Source organism: Oryctolagus cuniculus, chromosome X (genome assembly GCF_964237555.1).
Source record: "Oryctolagus cuniculus chromosome X, mOryCun1.1, whole genome shotgun sequence".
Classification (NCBI taxonomy): domain Eukaryota; kingdom Metazoa; phylum Chordata; class Mammalia; order Lagomorpha; family Leporidae; genus Oryctolagus; species Oryctolagus cuniculus.
The window spans coordinates 51149603-51164186 of record NC_091453.1 but is presented as its reverse complement, the minus strand read 5'-3'; the positions used below and the strand labels follow the sequence as shown (position 1 = coordinate 51164186).

Genomic DNA, 14584 nt, shown 5'->3' with positions numbered 1-14584 from the left:
TATGGGTGCCAGGTCTAGTCCTTGCTGCTCCTCTTTGGATCCAGCTCTCTGCTATGGCCTGGGAAAGCAGTAGATGACCCAAGCACTTGGGCCCCTGTACCCACGTGGGAGACCCAGAAGAAGCTCCTGGCTCCTGGCTTCAGATCAGCTCGTTCTGTTTCGGCCATCTGGGGAGTGAACCAGCGGATGAAAGACCTTCCTTTCTCTCCCTCTCAGTTGGTAACTCTATCTCTCAAATACATAAAATCTTTAATGCCTGTAACACAATAGGAACTTAATATATATTTATATATTTATTGAATGTAGCTCAAGTGAGAAAAATTCCTGCGGAGAATTAACCTGTCATTAGTGAGAACCCAGAAATGAAACGAAATCCTGGGAATGAATAGATGGAGGGCAGGAATGAGGGAATCGATGTTACTAGGGTGGACAGTTCCCTACCCTGATTATCTCGTGCAGAAAAACAAATGCAGTTACACATGGTGGCAATATGATGATTATGGTTCTTTTATCCTTTGCAAGTTGAGGAGTATACTCAGAAATCACATGAAACAAAGGCAGGGGGAATTACTTTGATTTTTAGAAAGCAACAGACCCAGTAAAATCAGAAAAAAGTTTATTAACATTCATTACAAATAATTTAAAAGTGGTATCAGCAAGTTGGTCTTCAGATAAATTCTTTTTAAATATAAAAATCAAGAAGTCAGTGTATACTCAGGACTATCAAATCAGTGTAATTCAAAAAGGATTCCTACTCTTTTAGACTTGGAGAAGACACCTCCATTATTAAAGAAAATGTGTTTGCCTAAACTAAACTCAGGCTTACATTTGGGGATTTTTGAGGCAAAAGGGGAGCAAGGGCCCAATTAAATAAAAAAAATCTCTTATTGTCAGTAGCTGTACAGAAAGTTCCCAGAGACAACGCCATAGGTGGCAGCCATGTTTCTAGCCCCTTTGAACCATGGAACACCCTGCAACTGGAGAACACTTGAGCAATAGATGCTTTCATTTGGCTGCTGTGGGAGAATTCATCCACAGGCCCATACACAAGCTGACTCCCAGTCAGCATGCTACCATAATGCTAGCCACAAAGTGCTACTGTGCCTTAGTTGAGAAGGTCACCCACCCCCCTCTTCCAGTTAATGCACTATTCATACAGAATCTCTGTCACCCCCACAGGAAGCCCTGGGTCACACACCAAGAAAACAGATACAATACAATGAATCTGAAAATAGATGGCATACACTGGAAATCCATCCTGAGCCCTCTATAGCTATAGACATTGAATGGGTTAGAAAGACACCAACAATGAACTGTCTGAAGCGGAGATGTGATGATGAAAGTAAGAACAAAACACCTGAGTCCATGTGGAAGCAAAGGAGGGAGAGTAGGACTAACAACCTTTTATCTTCTATCAATATTCAGTATCTGCTTGACCCCAGGTTCCAGATTCTCCAACACTAAGATGGTCAGATTTATCAAATAAAACTACGGGGTACCCTGTTAAATTTGAATTTCAAATAAACAGTAATTTTTTTAGTGTTAAGTATGTCCCAAATATTGCATAGTACATACTTATGCTAAACTATCTGCTTATTTGAGATTCAAATTTAACAGGAGATTGTGTATTTGATCTGTCAACCCAACCCTGTTCAGGAAGTTCCATTAGCTCAAGGAGACTCTGACCAAGATAGCTTGTCAAACAGGAACAGGAAGCGAAGCACAAACATTTCCCCCACTTTTAACTCCATTCCTCCAGCTATCAAAATCCAATGCTGTTTGGCAGTGTGGGAGACTGTGCACACGGTGGAGTTAGCAACCACTGCCTGCCAGGTAAAGTCAGTTTTCTTTCCATAGCAAAAAAAAAAAAAAAAAAAGGTGAAAAATACAACTGGGCAGGATAAGAAGCAGGCCCATTGGGAGACTTGAATCTGACTCAGGACAAGTTGGATCACACCAGCAAAACCTGAAAGTTCTATATAACCACAAGAGGGACAGCCTCAGGGTCTGCAGATCTGGCTCCAATGTATTCTAACTCTCTTGGAACAACTAGAAGACTGCAAAAGGCAAACGGTTCCAAATAAACAGATGTACTGAGAGGGGAAGGACAGGGAGCAAGCAAGGCAGCCTTTAGAGACCCAGAACAGCCAGGGGCAGAAATGAAGAAGTCTCAGAGGGAAGTCCAGCACTCTGACAAGGACTGGAAGGACACTGTGTTTTTGTTTTATTTAGGGACCCTCCAGTGGTCTATCACTAAAGCAGAAAGTGATAGAAAGGTAAGGGGGCCTCAGAGGAGACTCACGCAGCCGTTTGGGGAGAGTGGTAATTCCCCATCACCCATAGTGCTACCAAAATCTGCTAGCAGTTCTCATGGTCAGATGCTAAACTCATCTCTTGAAGCAAAAGAACCAGTAACAATCCATAGCTGATAAACATCTGTCTAAAAAGTACGAAGAGGGAAATATCAAAAAGAACAGGACTGCATTATGTTTTTTGTTCTTTTTCCAAGCTCCTTTTTGAGAATTCCTAGTTCCCATTAACTCAGCTTATCTGAAACTGCGTTACCAGAAGCATTAACAGGTGTTTCATGGGACCAAAAAAAGTTTAGTAGTGAGATTAGTTTGTGTACATAGGAAGTTCTAAAGTCCTGCTACATAAAGGAACCTGTTCAATTTTATTTAAATTGCTGGTTCCTGAACTTAATTAGACCACAGAACCCTTTTTAGAGAACAATGGTTAACATCTCATGGAAGTTGAGAAAATGCTGTTCATTTGTGAAAATATCTCAAGAATGGGAGGCACATGTCAACATTGGGAACATGCAAAAGTCACACATAAACTACTTTTCAAAAACTGTATCAGAAAGTAATGATTTGAAAACTGGATAAACTTGTCCTTCTGTGAGGCCTTTGTTCAATGGTAAATACAGCAAGGAAAGCTGAAATTACATTTCAAAGCAGACAAGTAAAAGCCTACAAAGAACAGTAATAGGCTGTTCTGTTTAGGCATGAAAGTGGTGTCTCCTCTTACCAGTTTGACACTGGAGACAGACACGCGCGTGCGCACACACATACTTCCTCCAAAAAGTTCATGCCAAAACTCCAAAGTGGCAGTGTACAAACTAGTCTGTCTGTGTTATTCCAAAAGCGGAATAACCCTGGGGTCTAGGGTTTCTAGAGGAAGAGACAAATGGCTCATGCTGGCACTTTTAATTGCTGTCACAGGAATCTTATTCCTTAGGTGCAGTTCCTAGTAGCACCCCAAAGCTATAAAAGGACACACTTCTTGGTGTTCTTCTTTGTGGCAGGGTAAAGCACAGCCCGGACAGCTTCTGAAAATACTTCATGTACCCCATCCTGCATCAGGGCTGAACATTCCAGATACTTCACAGCCCCCACCTGCTTAGCCAGGGAAGTGCCTTGTTGAGGTGTTGTGGGCAGCAGGCTCTGTGCCTTCAGTTTTGTCACTGTCTCCAGGTCACTGCGCAGGTCTCTTTTGGTGCCTACCAGCAGAACAGGTACATTAGGGCAATGATGGGAGACCTCTGGGTGCCACTTATGCCTCACATTGGCATAAGATGATGGATTGCCAATGGAAAAACAAATCACAAAGATATTAGTCTGGGGGTAGGAGAGCGTTCGCAGTCGGTCGTATTCCTCTTGGCCAGCGGTGTCCCACAGATTCAGGCTGACGATTTGGCCATCCACACAGGTCTGGGCACTATAGTTGTCAAAGACAGTGGGGATATACTCCTCAGGAAAGGCATTGGTTGTGTAACTGATGAGAAGGCAGGTCTTACCTACAGCCCCATCTCCTACAACCACACATTTGATTGTCTGCATTCTTCCCTCGTAGTCCTATATATAAAAGAGAAAGAATGTTCAGATGGATTTGGGAGCCAATGCTTTATAAACATTTCTCTCTGAGGAGAAAGGGAAATGAGACAAACACACACTCCCACTCACTCTCTGTCCCCTTAACCCATACAAGAGTCAGCTGGGGGGCTGGCGCTGTGGCGTAGTGGGTGAAGCCGCCACCTGCAGTGCTGGCATCCCATATGGGTGCCAATTCGATCCAGCTCTCTGCTACGGCCTGGGAAAGCAGTAGAAGATGGCCCAAGTCCTTGGGCCCTGTACCTGCATGGAAGACCCAGAAGACCTTGGCTGCTGGCTTCAGATTGGCACAGCTCCGCCCGTTGCAGCCAACTGGGGAGTGAACCAGCAGTTGGAAGACCCCTTTCTCTCCCTCTCCGCACCCCCCCATCTCTGTTTAACTCTTTCAAGTAAATAAATAAATAAATCTTTAAAAAAAAAAGAGTCAGCTGGGACAGGTTGTAGAGGGCAAGAGTTCTTACCCTGGAGTCTACAGACTGCTAAAGAATGAGCTTCAGTAGTTCCTAAAAGCGGGCATAGGTTGTATAAAATATTACATTTATGTGCATAAGAGCATTTTTCTGGTAAGAAGATCCGAAGTTGCCATCAGATTGTGAGAGAAGGCCGTGAGCCCAAAAAGATTAAAAACCATTCATATACATGGTATGTACATTATTGTCATAAGGTCTGTGTATACTGTATCCAAGATGCTAAAATATTGTGCTCAATAAATGGTAATAAATTTTAAAAATTGGTACACAAACAAGGTTTCCGGTGTTGAAACAAGCAAGGCTATAACTTTGTGTCTCTGGCTATAGGCTTGGCAAAATAAACCCTCCAGAGGGGCCTGTATTACTTAGGTAAAAACACCACTTGTGATGCCAGCATTCCATATGGGCACCAGTTTGTGTCCCCTGGCTGCTCTACTCTGGTCCAGATCCCTGCTGATGACCCAATCGCTTGGGCACCTGCCACCCACATGGAAGTTCCAGGTGAATCTCTTGGCTCCTGGCTTCATCCTGGCCCACCCCCAGCCCTTATAGCAATTTGGGGAATGAACCAGTGGATAGAAGATTGATTCTCTCTCTCTCTCTTTCTCGGTCTCTCCCTCTCTGTAACTCTGACTTCTAAATAAATAAATCTTTAGAAAACAATTAAAAAATAAATGAACCCTCCATTCCTGAAAAACAGTGACATAATAAAGAAGACAAAGGTAGACAAGTCAAATTCTACCATATAGAGAAGTGGTTAAAAGTCAAGGATCGGGGCAGGTGCTGTAGTGTGTGGTGCAGTGGGTTAAGCTGCCAACTGCAGTGCCAGTATCCGATATGGGCACCGTTTTGAGTCCCTGCTGCTCTATTTCTGATCCAGCTCTCTGCTATGGCCTGGGAAAGCAGAAGATGGCCCAAGTCCTTGGGCTTCTGCACCCACGTAGGAGACCTAGAAGAACCTTCTGGCTCCTGGCTTCAGAATGGCACAGCTCTGGCCATTGCAGCCATTTGGGGAGTGAACCAGCAGATGGAAGACCTCTCTCTCTGCCTCTCCAATTAAATAAATAAGTATCTAAAAAAAAGACGGAACACCTTGTAAAACCAGAGGCAGAGGCTTAACCTACTATGCCACAGCACCGGTCCCTATTATGTCTTCTTAATATATTCTTCCACTATTCTACTGGGGAAGGCAAACATCCTGTATTACAGTCTCAGTGCTAAACAAACAGGCTCTCATCCCCTCCTACCTTATCTGAGTAAAACTAAAGTTGTAACACCACCATACTCTTATCCCTTTCTTCATGAATCAAGTATTTCAGGGTAAATGACATGACAGAGATGATCTCTCAAGAAACATGTTTACTTTAATACTCTGCCCTACTCTCAATTTAGGCTGCAAAGTACTCCAATTTCTTTAGATTCTTAACTAATGCTTTCATTTCAGACCCCATCCAAAGCATTAACTTCTTTGAATGTCAGAACATGGAGGAAAGGGGGTAAACAGTCATAGGTATTGGTTATAGGAAAAAAATGAGAATTTTTCATCCTAGGAACCTAGGGGAATAGATAACATCCCCCATCCTGTTGTCTTATTAGCTAAGATCTACATTAGGTCCATATCCTAGGCAGCACAGTAATAATCGCCTCATTTTGGGTGAGGGTCAAGAAAAGCTGGCTTTCAGAGTATGCCTCACACAAGCCCACTAGGGGTAGCTGTCTCCCCACACACAGCCATTCTGACCCTAGAAGCTGCCTTTAAAGCCTCCACTTAGAAGTCGCCAGCACAGGTTCCACAGCTAAAAGAAGTCCGGAGAATAATTAAGCTCTAGTAGGCAGCCGATGGAATTCAATGCCCATCAGCTGTATCTTTTTCCCTCTAGAAATAGACATACTGATTAAACACACAGGTTGAGGGAAACAGGGCAAAGTCACCAGCATATGCCTTGAGAAGAGCTTTCCTTGACCTTCCCAGTCTGGATTAATTTCTTTCCCCCTAAGAATTCCTGTAGTAAATGACTGCCTATGCACCTCTGGAGAGCATCCAGGATCCAACACCTCTGCTCAGAGGGACCGCTTTCAGGACAACAGAGCCACTCAGGGAGTTGCTCATCCAGAGTAAAACTCTTGGACACAAAGACTGCTTTGCACCCCAAGCTCAGCTCCTCCTGTCTCTAAAACCAGGTAAAAGCATCTACATTCATTTCTACTTTTTAATATCTAGCAATGCTCCTGGAATGTACTGTCTGTAGATAGTGGGCACTCAGGCACTGATGGTGGAGGGCCTACGTGCTGAAGTGCAGCCTCACAGTCCAGGTCTAAGAGAAAACCCTAGGGCAGTATCAGTTTCCTACAAACATCCTCACTCCCAGCACACTCCTGTGAAAGGGTGGGCCAGCAAAACTCACAGGTATTTGGGGGTGGTGGCTGCTCTGCACAAGTATTTGTTCAGCCCACATATTCATGTGTTGTGTGTATGTTTGGATTCTTCATAGTTAAAAAGGGCTCAAAATTGAGGGCTCTGAGAGTTAGCAAAAGACAGGTATTTGAGGTTGCTCATGACCAATGTGAGAAAAGCTTGTATGAATTGGCTCAAGCATCTGGCACGATGCTGTCCTTATTAAAGATCACCCATAGCATTCCCTCCTTAGCGTCACCAATCTCTACTCTCTCTCCCAGATGCCATGCTGGCAGTGTGCTGTTAGAAGGAATTTTTTAAAGGATTTCAAAAAAAATTTTTTTTTCCGACAGGCAGAGTTAAACAGTGAGAAAGAGACAGAAAGGTCTTCTTTGGTTCACCCCCCAAATGGCCGCTACAGCCGGCCCAGCCGATCTGACTCCAGGATCCAGGTGCTTCCTCCTGGTCTCCCATGTGGGTGCAGGGTCCAAGGACTTGGGCCATTTTCTACTGCTTTCCCAGGCCACAGCAGAGAGCTGGCCTGGAAGAGGGGAAACCGGGACAGAATCCGGCGCCCCGACCGGGACTAGAACCCGGTGTGCCGGTGCCGCAAGGCGGAGGATTAGCCTAGTGAGCCGCGGCGCCGGCGTCAAAAAAAAAAAAAAGTGACTGGGGCCGGCGCCGCGGCTCACTAGGCTAATCCTCCGCCTTACGGCGCCAGCACACTGGGTTCTAGTCCCGGTCGGGGCACCGGATTCCGTCCCAGTTGCTCCTCTTCCAGGCCAGCTCTCTGCTGTGGCCCGGGAGTGCAGTGGAGGATGGCCCAAGTGCTTGGGCCCTGCACCCCATGGGAGACCAGGAGAAGCACCTGGCTCCTGCCTTCAGATCAGCGCGGTGCGCCGGCCGCAGCACACCGGCCGCGGCGGCCATTGGAGGGTGAACCAATGGCAAAGGAAGACCTTTCTCTCTGTCTCTCTCTCTCTCACTGTCCACTCTGCCTGTCAAAAAAAAAGAAAAAAAAAGAAAGAAAAAGAAACTTTAAATAAAAATATGAACAAAACTCTTTAAAAATAAAAAAAAAGTGACTGGGTTGGGAGAGGTGGGAAGAGACAGAAAGACTCCCAGAAGGCTAGAAACAAGTTTGGCAGCAAAAGCAGGATCTGCATTAAAAAGGCAAAGAATGCAGAGTGATGTGTGGGCCCAGGAAAAAAAAAGTTGCTATGCAGAGATAAAGGGAAATTACAGGTTCAGAGTGCTAGGCACTTTCACACACCCTATACAGCATCCTTTCTCACGCACGGTAAACCCAGTGGTCAGTTTATCCTAGGCTGAACACATAATACAAAAGCCCCGACGGTCAAGAAGGGCGCACCCTCAAGCAGAGCTGTTTGCAGCATTCTTGCAGTCTCAACCTTCCCCCATGCGCTCAAAATCCCTCACTCTCTCTAACTTCCTGTAGCTAAAAGAATTCAGCGTGAGTCCCACTTTCTGCCATTTAGTTATGTACTAGATTAGGCAAAGCTCCCCACAAGGCAGGCAGATTGACTGCTCTGGGTCAGGAAAGGTCAAAGGACCAACCCTCGGGGGCGAGGGAAGCGACTGAACACTCCTCAGCTCTGAGCCAGGACAGAGTATCTTGCACTTGGAAACGGAACAGGACAGGCAACCCTGGTGACCCAACAACCCCAACATTATGAGCCCGCTCAGCAGGTCCACACGTCCTTCACCACTAAAGGTAGCTGCTTCCAGAACTTGATGTGGACCCGGGAGCCTGGGACCGAGAGATCCCCTCCCCCTCCCCGCATCAGATTCAGACAGGAAGAGCCGGCTCCTTGTCCCCGACACACACACCCCTCACCCCACCCCCAAATTCCTTCCCTCCTGGGAGTGGCTCACACACTAAAGCAACCATCTCGGGGAATGGAGAGACTCGCGGCGAGAAGGCTGGAATTGAGGGTCAGCTGGGGGATTCTTCAATAAAGGTTACCCGGGAAAAGTCTGCACTTTCTCCAGCGCCGTTCCACACGGCTCGCGGAGCCTCCCGGGCGGCTAGAGTTGGACCCCGCAGGCTCAGCGAGCTCGGTGCCACATCCGGGTAGCGAGTGAGTCCCACCCAGTCAGCAGACGCAGCCTTCACTCGACGCCCCGAGACCTCCTGGGAAGTGGAGTTCCAGGCTCGGCGCTCTGTCTACAAGGCGCAGGCGTCTGATCACACTTTCAAGGCAATCAAGGTCTCGGTAGTCTTCGACTAGTTAGATTCGGCACCAGTTAGCGGGTGGAGAGGTCCCCAAGCCTCCCCTTGGATAAGCCAGACCACACTCCCTTCCCCAGATCTCTGCTTTTTACCCAGGACCAGTGTTAATATAAAGACGCTAAGACCTGAGAAAGTATTTGCAAAAAGGGAAACAATACAAGAAACTGGGGTAGTGAGCAAATTAGGGCTGCTTTCTGTCACCATGTATGTTTGCATTTGCTAGAGTTTTATATAAATATGTACTTTTTGAACAGCTTCCTTCAGATGTGTGTGTGTGTACAGACAGATAAACATACCACGTAACTGCCCCAGTTAAAGTGTACAAGTCAATGGCTTTTGGTATATTGCATTCTTAACTTCATATTTTGTGGTAAAATATGTTAAAAAGTTGCCACTTTAGTCATTTTAAGTGTACAATTCAGAGGCATTAAGTACATTGGCAGCGTTATGCAACCCTCACTACTCTTATTTCCAAAACTCTCATCACCCCAAACAGAAACTCTATCCCTTCAACAATAACTCCCCATTCCTCCCTCCCCCCAGCCAGTGGTAACCTCTAATCAACATTCTGTATCTACCAGTTTGACTCTTCTAGGTACTTCATATAAATGGAATCATACACTACATATTTGTCCTTTGTTATCATCTGTTGATGGACATTTGGATTGTTGACAACTGTGGGTATTGTGAATAATGCTGTAAGAAACATTGGTGTGGGGCCCGCACCATGGCACAGTAGGTTAATCCTCCACCTGTGGTGCAGGCATCCCATATGGATGCCAGTTCTCATCCCAGCTGCTCCTCTTCCAATCCAGCTCTCTGCTACGGCCTGGAAACAGTAGAAGTTGGCCCAAGTCCTTGGGCCCCTGCACCCACATGAGAGACCCAGAAGAAGCACCTGGCTCCTGGCTTCGGATTGGCGCAGCTCCAGCTGTTGCAGCCATTTGGGGAGTGAACCAACGGAAGGAAAACCTTTCTGTCTCTCTCACTGTCTGCAACTCTACCTCTCAAATTAACAAAGAAAATCTTAAAAAAACACACATTGGTATACAATGTGTATCTGGTTTCTTTGAGTTTCCTCTTGTTTTTCTGCTCTTTCACTGATTTCCACTTTGACCATTATTTTTTCTCTTCTTGTACTTTGAAGTTTTATTTATTTATTTTTATTTGAAAAACAAAGATCTAGCCGGCGCCGTGGCTCAATAGGCTAATCCTCCACCTTGCGGCGCCGGCACACCGGGTTCTAGTCCCGGTTGGGGCGCCGGATTCTGTCCCGGTTGCCCCTCTTCCAGGCCAGCTCTCTGCTATGGCCAGGGAGTGCAGTGGAGGATGGCCCAGGTGCTTGGGCCCTGCACCCCATGGGAGACCAGGAAAAGCACCTGGATCCTGGCTCCTGCCATCAGATCAGCGCGGTGCGCCGGCTGCAGCGGCGGCCATTGGAGGGTGAACCAACGGCAAAGGAAGACCTTTCTCTCTCTGTCTCTCTCTCACTGTCCACTCTGCCTGTCAAAAATAAAATAAAAAAAAATAAAATAAAATAAAAAAATAAAAAAAAAAAAAAAAAAAAAAAAAAAACAAAGATCTGCCATCTGCTGGTTCATTCCCTCAATGCCCACAATAGCCAGAACTGGTCCAGGCTGAAGCCAGCAGCCCGGAACTCCCTCTGGGTCTCCTGTGTGAGTGACAGTAACCCAAGCCATCATTTGTTGCCTCCCAGGGTGGGCATTAGCAGGAAGCTGGAATCTGAAACAGAGCCAGGACTCAAATCGAGGCACTCTGACAGGGAATGCAGGTATCCAGAGTGGCATCTTCTCCATTGCACCAAACGCCCATCCTGAGTCTTACTTGTTCTTCCCTATTTTTGGTTACTAAAGTGAAAGCAGAAGTCATTGTTTTAAGACCTTTCTACTGTTGTAATATAGGTTTTTTAATTTTTTTAATTTGACAGGTAGAGTTATAGACAGAGAGAGAGAAAGGTCTTCCTTCTGTTGGTTCACTCCCCAGTTGGCCGCTATGGCCAGCGCGCTGTGCCGATCCAAAGCCAGGAGCCAGGTGCTTCTTACTGGTCTCCCATGTGGGTGCAGGGGCCCAAGCACCTGGGCCATCCTCCAATGCCTTCCCCGGGCTGCCGCCTACAACACCGGCATCCCATATGGGCTCTGGTTCAAGAACCAGGTGCTTCAGTTCCGATTCAGCTCTCTGCTGTGGCCTGGGAAAGCAGTGGAGGATGTCCCAAGTGCTTGGGTGCCTGCACTTTAAAAAAATATACTGTTTTTGTTTTTTTTTTTCTTTTTAAGATTTGTTTTCCAAAAAATAACCTTTAAAAATTATATTTTGAACTAGTACTACTTTTTTACCTACTTTTGCTTTTTAAAAAATATTTATTTATGTATTTGAAAGAGTTACACAGAGAGAGCAGAGGCAGAGAGAGAGAGAGGTCTTCCATCCGCTGGTTCACTCCCCAAATGGTAGCAACAGCCAAACTGTGCCGTTCCGAAGCCAAGAGCTATGAGCTTCTTCCAGGTCTCCCACGCGGGTACTGAGGCCTAAGGGCTTGGGCCATCTACTACTGCTTTCCCAGAGAGCTGGATCAGAAGTGGAGCAGCCTGGACTTGAACCAGTGCCCATATGGGATGCCAGCTCTGCTGGTGGCAGCTTTACCTGCTACACCACAGCGCCACCCCCCCACCCACTTTTACTTTTAACCTATTTGTGTTTTTGTATTTAAGAACATTTCTTTTGGCCGGTGACGCGGCTCAATAGGCTAATCCTCCACCTGCAGCACTGGCACACCGGGTTCTAATCCCGGTCGGGGTGCCAGATTCTGTCCCAGTTGCTCCTCTTCCAGTCCAGCTCTCTGCTGTGGCCTGAGAGGGCAGTGGAGGATGGCCCAGGTCCCTGGGCCCTGCACCTGCATGGGAGACCAGGAAAAGCACCTGGCTCCTGGCTTCCTTCAGATCAGCGCAGTGCACAGCCATTGGAGGGTGAACCAATGGCAAAAGGAAGACCTTTCTCTCTGTCTCTCTCTCTCTCTCACTGTCCACTCTGCCTGTCAAAAAAAAAAAAAGAACATTTCTTTTTTTAAAGATTTATTTGTTTAAAAAAAAAAGATTTATTTGTTTAGTTGAAAGGCAGAGTTACGGGGGGGTGGGGGGGGCAGAAAGAGAGATCTTCTATCTGCTAGTTCACTCCCTAAATGGCTTCAACAGCCAGGGCTGGGGCAGGTTGAAACCAGGAGCCAGTAACTTGATCTAGGTCTCCCATGTGAGTGCAGGGGCCCAAGCACTTGGCCCATTTTCTACTGCTTTCCAAGGTGCATTAGCAGGGAGCTGTAATGGAAGTAGAACAGCCAGGTCTTGAACCAAAGCCCATATGAGATACCAGCGTTGCAGGCAATGGTTTTACTGGCTACACCACAGCACCAGGGTCTTGCTTTTTTATTTTCAACCCAATCTAATCATTTCTAACCTATAATTGGAGTGTTTAGACTATCTACATTTAAAGTGATTGTTAATATGATTAAAGTTTACTAACTTATTTGCTTTCTATTGGTACTACTTCTTTGTTCTCTTTTTCTGCCTTTTGTATTAATCAATATTACTTTAATTCCATTTTGTCTCCTTTTTGACTTATTAGTTTAGTGGCTGCTTAAAAGTTTGTTGGAATACATCTTTACCTTAAAATATTCTAAATTATTATACCACTTCATGAAGCATATAAGACCCTTATATTAATATACTTCCATTTTACCCTTCCTAGACTTTATGCTATTGTCATGTATTTATTTATTTTTAATTTTTTCAAAGATTTATTTATTTATTTGGAAGTCAGAGTTACACACAGAGAGAAGGAGAGACAGAGACAGAGAGACAGAGAGACAGAGAGAGAGAGAGAGAGAGAGAGAGAGTCTTCTATCTGCTGGTTTACTCCCCAGTTGGCCTCAATGGCCAGAGTTGTGCCAGGAGCCAGGAGCTTCCTCCAGGTCTCCCACATGGGTGCAGGGGCCCAAGGAATTGGGCCATGTTACACTGCTTTCCCAGGCCACAGCAGAGAGCTGTATCAGAAGTGGAGCAGCTGGGACTCAAACAGCTGCCCATATGGGATGCTGGCACTGCAGGCGGCGGCTTTACCCGCTACGCCACAGTGCCAGCCCCTTATTAATTTTTTATTTGAAAGGCAGAGTTACAAACAGAAGGGGAAAGAGAGAAAGAGAGAAAAATCTATCTACTGGTCCACTCTCCAAATGGCCGCAACAGTGGGGCTGGTCCAGGCCAAAGCCAGGAGCCTGGAACTCTATATCTAGGTCTCCCAAATGGGTGCTGGGGCCCAAAGACTTGAGCCATCTTCTGCTGCTTTCTGAGGCCATTATCAGGGAGTTCGATAATAAGTGAAGCAGCCAGGACTCAAACTGGCATGCACATGGAATGCCAGCATCACAGGCAGGGCCTTAACCTACTATGCCACAAACCAGCCCCTGCATTTTACTTTTATTTTAAATTTTATTAAAAGATTTTTATTTATTTATTTGAGAAATAGAGTTACAGACAGTGAGAGGGAGAGACAGAGAGAAAGGTCTTCTTTCTGTTGGTTCACCCCTGAAATGACCGCAACCGGTGGAGCTGCGCCGATCCGAAACCAGGAGCCAGGTGTTTCTTCACAGTCTCCCACGCAGGTGCAGGGGCCCAAGGACTTGGACCATCTTCTACTGCTTTCCCAGGCCACAGCAGAGAGCTGGATTGGAAGAGGAGCAGCCTGGACTAGAACCGGCGCCCATATGGGATGCCAGTGCCGCAGGTGGAGGATTAACCCACTGCACCATGGCACTGGCCCCACATTTGACTTTTAACCCACAATATTTTGTTATTATTTTTGTTTAAATAGTCAATTTTTAAGAATTCATTAAAAAAACTTTTTAAAGATCTATTTACTTGAAAGGCAGAGTTACAGAGAGAGAAGAGACAGAGAGATCTTCTATCTGCTAGTTCACTCCCCAAATAACCTCAACAGCCAGGGCTGGGCCTGACCAAAGCTAGAAGCCAGGAGCCAGGAGCTTTTCCATGGCCTCCCACATTGGTGCAGGGGTCCAAGTACTTGTACCATCTTCCGCTGCTTTCCCAGGTACATTAGCAGGGAGCTGGATCCGAAGTGGAGCAGCCAGGACTTGAACTGACACTCATAAGGGATGCTAGCTTTGCAGGTAGCGGCTTAACCCACCTGCACTACAGTGCCAGCCCTGGAGGATAGTTCTTGCAAAAGATTGGTTATCAAAGCTGGAGTCAAGCACAGCTTCTCTTTTTCCTTCCTGGCTTGCCATATTATTATTCCACTGCACCACTGACATCCTCCACCCTCACAAGATAGCTAAACCAATTGGATCCATCTGATCTTGGACTGTAAACCTCCAAACTGCAAGCTGAAATAACCTTCTTCCTCCATAAAAGTAGCTTGTATTAGGCATTGTGTTATTGTGCTGAAAAGCTAGCTAATCTACCATGAAAAGACAAAGAGGAATTTCAAATGTATATTGCTAAATGAAAGAACTCAATCTGAATGGTGACATCATGTATAATTC

General features: G+C 46.0%; 1 protein-coding gene across 3 annotated transcripts; it reads right to left on the bottom strand.

Moving 5' to 3' along the window:
• Window positions 1–599: 599 nt before the first annotated feature.
• On the bottom strand, window positions 600–8880 carry RHOGL (rho-related GTP-binding protein RhoG-like). 3 transcript variants are annotated; one of them, XM_070066348.1, is made up of 2 exons: window positions 8659–8858; window positions 600–3857 (listed from the first exon to the last, which is right to left on the bottom strand). In XM_070066348.1, the coding sequence occupies exons 1-2, from the start codon at window positions 8668–8670 to the stop codon at window positions 3267–3269; spliced, it is 603 nt and encodes a 200-aa protein (XP_069922449.1). In that variant the 5' UTR covers window positions 8671–8858; the 3' UTR covers window positions 600–3266. The 3 variants fall into 3 exon arrangements, with proteins under 3 accessions (XP_069922449.1, XP_069922450.1, NP_001369153.1); XM_070066349.1 differs by having other exon boundaries at window positions 8655–8773; NM_001382224.1 differs by having other exon boundaries at window positions 1882–3857; window positions 8746–8880.
• Window positions 8881–14584: the final 5704 nt, after the last annotated feature.